The sequence below is a fragment of the Callospermophilus lateralis genome, chromosome 10, assembly GCF_048772815.1.
Source record: "Callospermophilus lateralis isolate mCalLat2 chromosome 10, mCalLat2.hap1, whole genome shotgun sequence".
NCBI classification, from domain to species: Eukaryota; Metazoa; Chordata; class Mammalia; order Rodentia; family Sciuridae; genus Callospermophilus; species Callospermophilus lateralis.
The window spans coordinates 105916683-105931222 of record NC_135314.1 but is presented as its reverse complement, the minus strand read 5'-3'; the positions used below and the strand labels follow the sequence as shown (position 1 = coordinate 105931222).

The following is a 14540-nucleotide window of genomic DNA, read 5'->3' as shown; positions in this document are numbered from 1 at the left end:
GACATGGCCAATGTGTTTCCGAGATGCTGAATATCCAGGAACACAGTAGCCCGGGGGATAAAGGTCAGGTGTCCATGTGCATTCATAACACCAGCACTTACAAAGAGTCTGGGGCCGACTTAACCACATAGTGAACACACTAAGATGTCTCCTGCCCTGGCTTTGCCCTTTAACCTATTAAGTGACAGTAACTGTCACTTAGCAGTCATTATTCTCTTCACATTTTCTGCAGCTTAATGGAAAAAAAAAATAACTGAGTTATGCGAATGCAATTGCCCATTACATGTGTAAAATTCAAGATAGCCCAGTCAACTACACAGAAATACCTGAGAAAGGTCTTGATTCCATTTTGCCTCGTGCTACTGGTATCAGCGCCCCCATTGTTGCCACTGGGGTGGAAAAGGCCCATGCTGGAGTGCGAGGAGTTGTTGTTCAAGTCCGCGGACTGCTGGAACACCTCAATGGTGGCCTTTGCAATGTTGTCTAGCAGGTTGTTCATTTCAGCCACAGACCCGGAGCCCTAGGGTGGCCAGAGAGAGGCCACGCACGCGGCTGGGTTATCCCGGGCAGCAGCCCGACTTTGCTCCCCGCAGCTCTTCCCACCCAGGCTTGCAACAGCTACTCACAGGGTCCTTCAGGCACTGCTTGATCATTAGCTGAAGTTCCAGCCAGGACTGCCTCAATGTCCACTGCTCTAGATTCTGGGGAAAACAGAAGGATTGAAAGTAGGCAACCCATGTCAACACACAATCAGTCCTGGCAGGACGCCCACTCTCAGGAAAGAGCAGGGTGACCTTACACAATACAAGGACTTACTTGGGTAAAAGGATCCAATCCTGTTACATATATTCAAAAGGATAAATAGCATCAATATAATGTACCTGACTCAGCTAGGAACTAAAAACAAATAAAACTAAAATTTTGACTCACAATATCCAATTATCTAATTGACCCCATTCCAAAATGATTTCACTAATTCTTGAATAACATATTTAAGCCTGTCCCTCCATGCAGATCATTTCTTAAGTAAATACAGCACAGACTTAAAATACCAATATTTATCTGATGATTATATACAATTCCCAGCATCTACACCTACCTAGCACTAAATCGTGGCCATTCTACAGGAAAGAAAACTGGGGGAATAAAAACCAGAGTTGACCTGTGTCAAGAATTAGCAATGAAAGGAGAAGAACCGATCCCTCTTCTCACAGTGCATGGCGCGCTGAGGGTACCTGCAGGATGCGCTTGATGTGCTGCCTCTGCAGGTTGTCGCCCTCCGCGCACTCCTTGAGGCCGTGTGGGTAGCAGATGAGTTGCAGGAGTTTCTGTGCTTGTATGTTGGAAAGCACGGGGTCCAGTATCAGCTCTTTGTCTGTACACAACCTTTCAGGTTCTTTTAGGCAATGTTCTCCTACCCATTCCTGGAAGGAAGAAGGCCATTTGTTGGACAGCAACCAGCTTTCCACATGTTTATGTAACATACACTTAAGTCAGAGCAAAATGGCATGTGAGATAGAGGAGAAGCTTCAGGAAAAGATAACCAATAAAAATTTATCTGCAAAAAGTATTAGGTACAAAATTTCTGGCATTTTGACTTCTTAAAAATACAAAGTGGAACCTAGATGAGGAAAAAAAATTGGAAACAGATGAACAAAAAAAAGAAAAAGATAATACTGGAATGTTTTCTACTGGTAAGAATATAGCATAAGATATTTAGAAATTTTTCTCTTTATGATATTATGAATATGTTATGATTATAAAAAATAACTGTGCACATCTATTTGCCATACAGTTATTATTATAATTTTTCTGAGTCAATGAGCCTGCCAAAAACTTAAGAAGGCTCTATGCCTACAGCTGACTGCCCTCTGGAGAGTGGCTACTCTGTTAAATTTCTTAGCAGCTTTCCTTCACCATTTTTTCAAATGCAAATTCTTGTACTAAATGGTTTTAAAAATCATCAGTGTTAAAAGTTTCATTTGACCCTATATGTGTTTCAGATGAAGTCTCTTTTGAAACCACCATGCCAGTGGCCCGATGCTAACCATCCATTAAATAAGTCGCCTGTGGCGTTTATAAGATTTCACATCCAGACACCCCATCAGACCACAGACCACTGAAATCAAGCTCAGGTGCTGGTACCCAGATATCAGTATTTTTTTTTCCTAAGCATCAAATCAATCATTCATTCATTCATTTATTTATTTTTCGTTTCTGGCACTGACAGGCTGGGCCTCCCATTGGGCTTGGACCACTGGGACCCACTGCAAGAAGTCCACAGCAGGCCCAGTCACCACCCTTCTTGCACTCGCCTGCCTGCTGGCTTTGGTCAGATCCAGGTATCGAAACAATTGCAAATGCCTCTGGTGATACCAGGGTGCACTCACAGTGGGGACCAAGGCACAAGTGCCCTTCAGCCCTACGTCCCTATTTAGTGGACTTTATCATGGTGACCACAAACCTACAAAGTACAAAACATGGTCTTGATGACGTGACCTCTGTAGCAAAATACAAAATATATATGGACTGGAAGAATACACCCTAAAATAACAAAACTGGTGAGCTGGGGCAGGGAGGAGCAAGGGATTTGGGAGGAAGGACACATTTCCGATTATACTCTTGTGTGTAGTTTAACTTTTGTAAGTAGTTATTCTATAATAAGGCTGAGGGAAAAGACTCTAAACTGAAAACAAACAGAAACAAATGAACCCAACTTGATTTCAAATGTATTCATACTAAGGCAGAAAGCCCAAGTAATTTTTTGTCTTTTTTTTTATTTAAAAATTTTTAATTGTTCTAATTAGATATATATGAATGCATTTTTACAAATCATACATAAATGGAGTATTAATTCTTATTTTTCTACTTGTACACATGTACAATTACACCAGTCATATAATCATATATGTATATAGGGTAATAATGTCTGATTCATTCTACTATCCTTTCCACCCCAAGACCCTATCCCCATTCTTCACTCCCCTCTGTCTAATCCAAAATACCTCTATTCTTCCCTAGCAACATCCCCCCCACCTTATTGTGAATTAGCATCTGCATAAAAGAGAAAACATTCTGCCTTCGGTTTGGGAAGATTGGCTATTTCACTTCTCTTGATATTCTACAGCTTCATTCATTGCCAACAAATGCCATGACTTCATTCTTTTTTAAGGCTGAGCAATATTGTGTAAATGTACCACATATTCTTTATCCATTCATCTATTGAATAGCTCCCAGGTTGGTTTCATAGTCAAACTATTGTGAATTGAGCTGCTATAAACATTGATGTGGCTGTATCACTGTAGTATGCTGATTTTACATCCTTTGGGTATAAATCAAGGAGTGGGATAGCTGGGCAAAATGGTAGTTCCATTCCACATTTTCTGAAGAATCTCCACACTGCTTTCCATAGTGTTGCACCAATTAGCAGCTCCACCAGCAATGTATAAAATTGTACCCTTTTCCCCACATCCTCGCCAACATTTATTGGTGCAAGTATTCTTGATAATTGTCATTCTGACTAGGGAGAGGTAGAATCTCAGTGTAATTTTAAATGGCATTTCTATAATTGCTAGAAATGTTGAACATTTTTTCATGTATTTGTTGGCCATTTGTATTTTGTCAATGAAGTGTCTATTCAGTTCCTTAGCCCATTTATTGATTGGGTTACTTGGGGGGAGGGGGTTGGTGTTGGGTTTCTGAGTTCTTTATATATCCTGGAGATCAATGTTCTGAGGTGCACCTGGTAAAGATTTTCTCCCATTCTATAGACTCTCTCATTACATTATTAATTTTTTCCTTTGCTGAGAAGAAGCTTTTTAGTTTGAATCCATCCCATTTATTAATTCTTGATTTTACTTCCTACACTTTAAGAAAGTCAGATCCTGGATGACATGGTAGAGATCTGGGCCTAATTTTTCTTCTATTAGGCACTGGGTCTTTGTTCTGGTGCCTAAGTCTTTGATCCACTTTGAGTTAAGTTTTGTGCAGGGTGAGCGACAGGAGTCTAATTTCATTTTGTTACATACGGATTTCTAGTTTTCCCAGCACCATTTGTTGAAGAGGCTATCTTTTCTCCAATGTAGCTCTTGGTGCCTTTGTCTAATGTGAGATCACAGTATTTACTGTAAATAGTAAAAAGTGAACTGTAAAAACCTTTCACTCCTCTTGGCAGGCTTGTTAGGCCTAGTGGTAGATGCTACCAATTTGGAAATTATTTTAGGTGTATTTTATAAGTAAGTAATAATTGATTGATGTTATAAGGAACCAAGGTTCTTAGTATGCAAAAGGCTATAATAATATGCAATGCGACCAAGTAATAATATAATAATATGCAATGCGACCAAAGCACAGCTTTGTTGGTTGGCATGGAACTGGAAGCATCGTGTGAACTCATAGAATGTGCACATTCACTTTTGTCCTAGCTCTGTCCACTGAGAGAACCCAGGAGTAAGGGTACTTCATAGCAATGAGTACACACAGCACCCAGACCTTGTTTCTAAGTATCACTCTCCTAATTCTCAAGGTAATTCTGAGGCAGGGCAAGTAAAAGAAGGAGCAAAAATAAGAAAATACTTTAAAACAAACAAAAATGACAAACACCAGGATAAAGGAGTCCTACTAAATCTCCTTGGAACCATGTGAGTGTTAAACTTCCCTTCCCGGGACAGGACCTTATGATTCATGTGGATCATAAGTAAGGAGACAGGGAAGAGGGGAGGGTCTTCCCTAAGCAGGACACACACTGACACTGTGGAGAGGAGGGAGTGGGAAGCTCCTCGGGGAAGACGGGCTTGGACAAGAATCAGGATGACTGCTCTGAGGTGCGCGGGAGGGGAATGAGGAACAGAGGTCGGCAGCATCTCCAGGGACTCCCCAAAGGTTGCCACGCAGAGCGGGCAGCGCAGACCACACAAGGAAGACCATCCAACCAAGGTCAGCACCACTGGACAGGCAAGGGCACCGCGTGCCTTCAGAGCTGGCTACCTGGAGGACAGACACTGCTTCTAGTCCTGAGGCAGGGTTGCGTGGCCTGCAGCAAATCTACAGGAAAACCCAGTCAGTTCCAGCACTACCGCGATAAGGACCAACTAGGAATGTGCCCGGCAGGTGACAGCATAGTACCACACCAAGACTAAATCTTCTGAAATGTTAGCAACTACGCTGTGGTTATGGTATGAAATGAAGACGGAAGTCTTCAAAAGTAAAGAAGAATAAAGTACGCCATCTACCTTGAAAGGGTTTTAAAAAGATACCTATATCTGTATCCATGTTTACACACACAAATAGATTTACAAAGCATATATAGCAAATGTAAATGACTACTCTGTCTAAAGGGTATAAAGGATCACTTTATTCTTGCACCTTTGCAGCAAATTTGGAATTATTTCAAAATAAAGCTAGCAGGGGATGAAAACCCACCTATGTACAGGTTTCCTACAGTAATGAACACCTTTCTCCAAAAGAAAGGACATATTTCAAGGAAAAGGCAAATTAAATTGCAGGAATACCTGCTGGCAGATGGTCCTCAGTACATATCGAGCATATTCTCTTAAATTGGCCGTTTCTATGGAGATGCTCTTCGCGCAGGGCTTCGAGCTATGAGAGGCAGGCCAGACGTCCTCTGCGGCCCCTTCCCGCCGCAAACTCCTCATGGTGAAGTCATCATTCTTTAAGGAGCTGACGCTGTTATTGCCAATTTTGGCATCTCCTAAATAACAGAATCACAAAAGCAAAGTCATGAAAGTTCAAAATACCACCACATACTGGAGAAGCAAATGAGGCTAGCTTTGGGGCGATTTAAAATATGTGAGTAACGTTATCATTGCATAGCCAGTCAGCCAGCAATCCAGAGAATGAATCAAGAAAACGGATGAAGAACCCCGAGGACTATGAATCAGACACAAAGAAAAAGCAGCCCAATACTTGCTCCTTCTTTTATTTAAAGAATTAAGTATATTTTCACCAAACTTAGAAAGACCACCATGAACCACACTTAATAATCACAGAGCATTGGTTTCACCAACATTTGATGCATCAAATTCATTTGACTTATTAGACAAGGAAAAAAAAGAATGGGTTACTCACCCTTCTAGATGTCCCTTTTCCATTTCTTCTCTTACAATGACTTATTTTCTATCCATAGGTCAAGAGAAAAGTTTTGCCTTAGCCCACCTTACTACCAACTTCTGGACAAGAGATATATTTCCCTGGGGATGGAAAAGGGCAACGCATACTAAGGCAGCCCTGGAAAGCAGAAGCTTTCCATCACCCATGTCTGCTGGCTTCCTCTCCAAGCGAGACCCCCTTGCCTGATACTCCCTGACAGGCTTAGCCGACACCCCCAGGAAACTGCTTCCTCCTCACAAAGTTCTGGGAGAAAAAGGCCACACAGAACATGTCCGGCAGCTGGAATCCCCAGCCATGAGACACAAAACCCTGGCCACTGTAAAAGCCGGGTGTGCCTTGGCTGGCAGGGTGGACGGCCCAGCAACAGCAGGGCCTAGCTTCTGCCCACCTGCAGGGGCCTGCCTTGTTTCCTGGGACCCACGGATGAGTCTGAGTTGGGCCTTTGCTGCCTGAAACAAGTGGGCAAACAGCCTGGGTTAGTGCACAAGGCCTGTTAAAACCCACAGGCCCACCAAGAAAAGCTCTGACTCTGCTGAAAATACACTAAAAAAATCTGAAAAATCAAACTGGCTTAATTAATATTTACTTACAAATTCTCAAGAGGAGGAGAGGAATAAATAACACACTTCAACTCACCAATACATTACCACATATTCCCCCATTAACACACAAATACAAAACGTACTGTTCACCCACGGGAGTTTACTTAATCCAACAGAGATTCTCAGAAGCGAAGATCTTGAAAGACCAAATTCTAAAAGTAGCAAAGTGCGTCCTCCATGCTCAGGTGCCAAGACGCACTACAGCTAGCCTCAAATGGGAACCACAGCAGGTTCCACGGTCCCACCCCAATCTCAGCAGACCTACGGGGAGGGAGCCGGGAGGATGCTGGTCAGAACACAGGGAGGCAGAGACCCTAAAACCTCTACAGGAACAATCCAAAGACACACACCACTGCAGGCCCAGGTGAGGACCTGGCAGTGACATCAGTGACCGGAATGCGGGAGGTGGCTTGGGAGGAGGTGCTGGAATCTTCTGCAGCTGTGTGCTCAATAGAGTGAGTACATGAGGCCACGGCTCTGCTGACCTTCACTGGGTGTATCCTGACCTTTCAGGCCTGGAGGATTTGCCATCTTATTTGAATATTCAGAGGTAGGCAGATTTTACTTGGGATCAGACCAGTGCTATAAATCAAAGAGCCTGTGTCCACATGGCAGTCATCTTGGTTTCTGCCATTAAAACTTCGGTCACTTACAGATTCAGGCTTCCAAAGTTAATTTAGTGAAAACCTAGTTCTTGCTGGTTTCTCAAATGAGCCTTAGAAATAACAGGGTAACAAATCTAGTCCCTAGGTTTGTATGTTCAGTAGGTCCCATGAGCCACCCTTCCCTTGAGACACCCTCAGAGCAGGGAAGTGGGCACTCTCGCCCTAGGACCTCCTCAGCTCGAGCAGAGGCTGCTGCCCACAGCTGGCTCTACCCTTCCCTTTGGCTACAGAATCCAAGGGCATTCCCAAATACAGACAAAATACACATTCATACATTCTTTTCAAGTGAAATTTTATTAAGTAATTTTATGAAAACTCTGGTTTTGTTGTTTTATTTCTGTGTTACAAACAATTGAACCCAGGGCCTCATGGAAAAATGTTATTGTTCCTTGAATCCTCAGGCATCATTTGTCAAGCATTACAGAATTCTGTCCTCACTTGTGTCCTTTAAGAACCACCTAAAGCAGCTCCTATCATTCAGTAATACTGTTTTGATCAAAGGGAGCTCCCCAAGAACGTAAGAGATAACTATTATGTAGTCAAATCTAGAAGAGGATATCCAAAATTGGAATCAAGCACTATGAACTCAAGTCTTCCAATCATTCACATCCCTTATGACATACCGAAGAAAATGTCATCTACATTCAATAGGCAGAAGACAGCAGAAGACAGTGCTGCAACTCCCAGAGCACATACACAAAAAAGATATAAAGGACGTCTTGGACACTATGAATCGGATGGAAAAAAAATTACTGTGACAGCGAATACTGATTAATCAATAATACAAACATCATTGTGATTATCACCTGATTCATGAATAAAACAGACAGAAAAACATGTTCTGGGTCTCTAACACAGCAGAAGCACTCGGACTAAGCTCCAGGTTTCCTGGTGTTCTGCACCTGGAACACAGCCTGGCTGAGAGCTAAGCCTTCAGGGATGTCACCACGTCATCCCTGTCCTTCCTTGGGTAGTATTTCTGCCAACAATTGAAGGCAAAGCAACCCTGTCTCAGAATCTATGTCACATCAGAAGGAGCATCAATCAAGTAAAACAGAACAATAGTATGTGTATTTAAATACCCCCAGGGTCACTATAGAAGGGACAGAAATCTAAGAGCCCTATTGCCCACAGACTCAGGGAAAGCCAACTCTCTTTTTCCAGGAGAACAAACAAAACAAACCAGGTTTTCAACAACATTAATTAGATTTTGAGCTGAACACAGATGGTTTTGCCTCCACATCTGGTAATCAGCCAAGAAGTGCAAGGCCAGGAAGGTCTTACCGAGCATCATGATGGCTTTCAATACAGCAAAAACCGCTCCCACTTCAATGCTGTTGTGAGCAGCAGCTAAGAGGTGTCTATCGCAAGACGATCTTATTCCGGGGAAAGGTTTGCCTGTGAAAACAACAACAAGCCTTGAACAGTCTCGTCACCATCATTAATGATCTTCCGTAATCACCCCCAGCCGGCAGGGCTTCTCACTGTTGGGCTGTGGGCACTTAATTGCCACTGGCCTGCTTAACCTGAGGCTCCGGGGTTCACTAAGACACACTGCCAGTATTCTTACTTAACCTTTTCTTAATTATTAATTGTTAAAACAATGTTTTTGCTCCTCAGAGAGATGTAGCAAAAAGATTAGCAGGATTCCCACACAGACATGCCCACGTGTGGTTGGAAGGGATCTGAGAAGAGGCTTTACTAATACCCTAGGAATCATGGCTTACCTTAGGAAAAGGATAAATGAGTCACCACCCCCTTAAGTTGGGATGGTGGGGCTCAGAATTGACATATATAGTATGTTTTCCGGCCGCACTGCCCGCCAAGATGACCTGGTCTAAGAGCAGAGGTATTTTTATTGACTGTTAACTCCCGGTTTTGATTTCTCCATATTTCCTGATATTACATAAATGGAAGGTGTTGCCAGCCCTCCTGGTGGCACCCTCTCACTCCTTCACTGCCCCCAGATCAAGCCTACAAAAATCAGGAAGGAAATTACAAAACGTAGAGCCCACACAGTCACTTAGAACCTAGAGCTCCGGCCTCTATCCACTGACATGCTGCAGCCAGCTCACCGGCGGCTTGAGGCAAGAAGCAGGCCTGTGGCGCGCGGAACAGATGAAGCAGCAGTCGGCAGGTCATCCTCGCCCCGGGCTCCGCGTCCGCATCTCCACAAGCTAGAAAGCAGGACAGAAAGACAGGCCTCAGGTTTCCTACTAAGTTAAGTCTTCTGCTCTAACCTACATCAACTCTCCTTAGAGCAAGAGAAGTAAGCCCTCTCTTCTGAGATGGGAGTGCTCCTAAGGCAGGTTGGGGAGAGCAACAGCCTCCCATTCCCTGCCTCCAGGGCTAATGTGCTGGGGTCTGGGCTGCCCTGCCACCTCTAGCCACCCACAGCACCCCCAGCACACATATAGCTAGAATCTCCTACTGCACCCACCCTGTGCTCTAACAGCCTGACCCACCCCTCCAAGGCAGGGAGCCCACAGCCAGCACAGCTCCCCAGGCTGCCTTACCTGCCGCTAGGAGAGAGGGGAGAGCCACGTGCTGCACGACGTCCTCCAGGGAGAAACACTGTCGTGCTATCAGAATAGCAATGAAAGTAGCTAATGAATCATGGAATGAAAGGTCACTCACCTTCAAGAAAAACATTGACAGGTTTTAATACCTGACACCCTTCTCAGCCACATCAAAGATCAATACCTAAGAGAATGTAGGCAACACCCCCAGGAGCTCAGTCCCACCACGAACCCACAGGGAACAGCCACGTGCGACTGTTACCCCCCAGGTCTGTTTCTGCAAGACAAACCTTGAGTCTACCCACCCCCAGAGAAGCAAGAGGGCACTGGGCTATAGGCTCATGAACCCACAACTGAAAAAAGACAAAAAATACAATCAAGAAATCACTAAGGGATGTGTGAATGCACCCCAATGTGAGTCGGAGTAAGTCCAGAGGACGTCAGAGAAAACAGAAAACAGGAGGGCCCCTTAGCAGAAAGACATGCCTGACGGTGTTCTGGAGACTCTTTATGTGGCAACTAACAAAGATACTCAAAGGGACTAAATGGGTTGTGAAAACTCTGAAAGTTTCCAACTAACTCCAAATTGCAAAAGAGGAAGAAAATTAATTCATAGTGAAATCTCTGACTTTACAGACTCCACGAAACTCGTGCACAAGATAATGAGAAAAATGACTAATAGCGGCCTTCACAACTGGCACCATAATTCAGGGACCACGGCCAGCTATCACCTCCTCTGACAGCCCAGCACCATGAGGTTCATACTATTATAAAATCCATTTTTATAGATGAGGGATTAAAGCAGAAAGCAAAGTACAACAACAACAACAACAACAAAAAGACCGAGAGACTAAGTAAGGAACTACAGTCAAGATAAAAACGTGTCTTTCTGCTAGAAGAGCAGACCACCACTCGTGAGTTAACATGTATAAAAGTCTAAACACACTGAGATGCAGAGATAGGACTGCCCTCCCTGGCAGAGTCTGCAAACTAGGAATAAGCCCTCAGCCAGAGGCAGCTTTTAAAACATAGAATTCTTTAACATAAGAGACCCTAGCCTTAATTCTGCTCCAACAGGATACAGCAGGCAGGCACGATTAAGAACGGAAGCAGACGTTTAATGAATTCACATGTCATGGATGTAACCTGCTAGTTGAGATAAACAGTGATATATCGGGAGCAGGGGGGAGCTATTCATCAGTGTCCAGACTTGATCCCTAAGAAAGACTGAGCATCCTCTGAACCTATACCTGGGCGTTTCTGTGAAATATAACAAAATCTATACTCTTAGAAACCTACATATTGGTTCTTCATAATGAAAAATGCTTCAGTTACGTCCCCTGCCATGTGATAAAAATGAAGAACAGGGGCTAGGCAATCCTCAGCACCACATAAAAACAAATAAATAAAGATATTGTGACCAACTACAGCTAAAAAATAAATTTAAAAAAATGAAGAACAAACAGCTCTGAAGTGATCATCCATATCAGCTACACGGAAATTTCAGGAAACTTCTGGCATTTCTGCTATAGATTAAGCTATCTATTTTATTTCTGATTTTGTGCGTATTAAATAATCTTGGCAACTACACTGTGGCTTATTACTTTCAGACAGAGAAAGAAAAAAATATTTTACAATGTTAAAACAGAGTCAAGTACATAATGATTTTTAAAAAACAGATTACCCACTAACTAAATTTTGAATTACACAATTTTAAACAAAAAAGAAAACTTACATCTACAGTGCAAAGTACATCATTAAACCCCCACACGTGATTGGAAGAACAACAGAGAGCCTTCAGAACCCCCAGCCATTCTGAACTGAGGACAGTGCAGCAGGCGGTCAGCTCGGAGGAGAAATTGGCTATGTCGTTAATCCTAAGGAGGAAAGAGTTGGGCAGTAAGCAGTCGGCAGGATGGTGACCGCGCGTGGCATAGCCGTGAGCACATTTCACTACCAGCAACAAGCCTTCTGCTTCTTAGACAGAAGGATGTAACCAATACCCACCTGTCAGATACACTGGAACCCGAGCAAAGGTATATGTTAACAACTTCAAATGTTGTTGAACAATCAACACTATTAAGTGACAAACAATTACCAGTACACATGTGAATTAGAACATTTTTAGCTCTGTGAACAGACCTGATCTACAAATTGACATTTTCATTATGCGCTGCAATTATGCACAATAGTGGGATTAATCATGCTATCTTTGCACATGCACATAACATGATCCTGTCAAGTCCTCTGGCCAGTATCTCTGCTTTCCCTCTCTCCTCTTCCCCAGCCCTATCCTCTGTGCTACTGGTCTCCCTTCTGTTTTCATTAAATCACATTTTCCCTTTTTAAAAGTTCAAATATAGTTGTTTTCAAAATACAGGTATTTTATTATATACATTTTTTTTGAAAATGCATACTATAACTTAATAGACCGTACCTAAAACATCCAATACCCAAGCAAGAAGACATAAGCAGGCGTTTCTCAGGTTAAGAAAATTTTTGAACAGAACAGAGGTAAATAAATAATGAATAAAAGAAGATAGAGTGAGGGGAGCAAATGAGAGGCAGGTGTGAGCCCAGACATTTATTAGACACTTGTTTCAAATAAGTCCCAAGTCACCCAAGTCCTTGTCAGTGATGCCTTCCCGGTAGCCCGGCTTACCTGCCGGCATCCTGATGGCCCATGCAGACATTCATAAGCGTGTTGCAGACAAAGCTGTAGCGATTGGCTGCGTTGTCACTGAGGACTTTGCCCAGCATTGAGTAGTTGATGCTTCGAGCTGAGGGATTCTCAATAAAATCCATCATGAAGTCGGGATCCCATCGCAAGTTGGAATTTGCAGGCATCACATTATTATATATGGTTTGCTTTACTTTAGAACAGGCACTACTGAGGTTACAAGAAGAAAAGTTAAAAAGGAAAAACAAAAACTAGAATAATAGGAAAACCACTTCACTTAAGAAAGCTGGTAACTAATATTAAACGACTTTCTACAGTTTACAAGCTCTACAAATCACAGAACTTACTAAGGCTTCCAACAACTAACTCAAGTAATAACATTTGCAACTATTCTTAAGAATAAAAATAGATTCAATTATACATCAGAATAATGTGGTGTTGTAGTCCTGATGGCACATGCCAAAGATCTCCTCCTCTAGGGACACTGTGTCCTGCGGAATTTGCATGCTAAGACATGTGACTTGGGGACTGTGGCACAGCAGAGAAAGGAAAGGCATGCTCCTGACTTCAGGGAGCTTGCAATATGCCAGGGGGCTCTGGATAACTGGCAAATTGTACAAGAGCAAAGAACTGGTCACATCATCCCTAAGTTTGTCATGCCGTGTTTCTCAACAGCGCCGAGATTTTTTTTAAGACCCTGGTTTATCGTGTGAAATATTTGAGGTTTTCATGAGCTACATCTGAGCAAAGATAGAACAGAAGCATCAAGAGATGTGGATGGATTTACTCCATAGCCAGCACTGAGATGCTCCAGTTTCAAAGCTCACATTACATATGAACTCAGCCATTCCTGCCCATCTGCTCCATTTGCAAGTCCATGAGCAAATTCAAGTGCTTTACTCAAGAGCTCTTCAGCGCAACAGAAAGGCTGCTCTTAAGATTAAGTTTGGGCAGCAAACAGATTCGTGGTTAAGGTGATATACAGCTTTTTTATGCACCTACATTAGCCAGGAATGAGTACCACATACAAAGGCATGTGGATGCTTTATCCTGAAGCCCTGTCAGTGCCAACAGCTGTCAGAAATTGAGACCATTCAGCTCAGCCCTCGTACTTCAGAGCCACTTCTGGGCTGTTTGGTTAAAATACTGATTCCTAGGTCTCACATAGGTACTCTGAGCTGTGTGTTTAACAAGGGCTCCCAAATGACTCCAGTGCCAAATGATGCCAGGGAGGCCCAGGTGTCACCGAGAAGACCAAATGACAAACCGAATAATTAGTATCCTCTATATTTTTTCTCTTTCTTTGCAAAGGACTTCTGTAAAAAAACCTGTTGGCCATCATGGAGGGATATAAATTTGCAAAAGAGAATTGTGGCATTTTGAAAATGACAGTTTGTGGTCCCGGTGCTTCGACCCACCTGTTCTTCCTGACTACTCTTTATTCACTCTCACTTACTACATTCACGTTCCCACTAAAAATGAAACCCAGACCAGACCCTCCCTTGTTCCCTCTTGACCATATCTCTCATTTCCTCGGCCTCCCAAAGCCTTGAGTATTTAGTAAAAGGGACTTCTGCAAATTTTAAAGTTTTACCTCTTTGTCATTCAACTCTTCACTTAATTCTACCAGTTTCTCCAGTCTGACTTTAGAATCTTAGCTCTTCTGCTCTGCTTCTGGTTTATGAGCCCCACCCGTCCCCCTCCAGGAGGCAGGTTTCTCTAAGTGGACTGCAGGGTCCCTCTGAACCTGGCTAGTGGTGAGGTCTTCTCAGCCTGCATGTTGCGGCTTCCTGTGTCTTTTAGTACAGGCTTTCTAGATGGGTTTCTGTGTTTGAATCAGAAATGCCAGCGACCAGCTAGGCCACTCCAATCCTCACACTCTGCTGCCTGCACAGAGGGAACCAAGCCAATGACTGAGACCTTTCCTTCTGCAGCTACGAGGAAC

The 14540-nt window shown here is 43.2% G+C and overlaps 1 protein-coding gene across 2 annotated transcripts in view; it reads right to left on the bottom strand.

Annotated features, from left to right (window-relative positions):
* Med12l (mediator complex subunit 12L) overlaps positions 1–14540 on the bottom strand; it is a 269754-nt gene that overhangs the window by 38769 nt on the left and 216445 nt on the right. For both annotated transcript variants that reach the window (XM_076867434.2, XM_076867435.2), the window contains 9 exons: positions 12578–12805; positions 11651–11792; positions 9913–10033; positions 9472–9573; positions 8681–8794; positions 5511–5710; positions 1236–1424; positions 627–701; positions 327–520 (listed from right to left, as the gene is read on the bottom strand). In XM_076867434.2, coding sequence (XP_076723549.2) covers positions 327–520; positions 627–701; positions 1236–1424; positions 5511–5710; positions 8681–8794; positions 9472–9573; positions 9913–10033; positions 11651–11792; positions 12578–12805 — 1365 coding nt within the window. The remainder of the gene's footprint in view (positions 1–326; positions 521–626; positions 702–1235; positions 1425–5510; positions 5711–8680; positions 8795–9471; positions 9574–9912; positions 10034–11650; positions 11793–12577; positions 12806–14540) is intronic.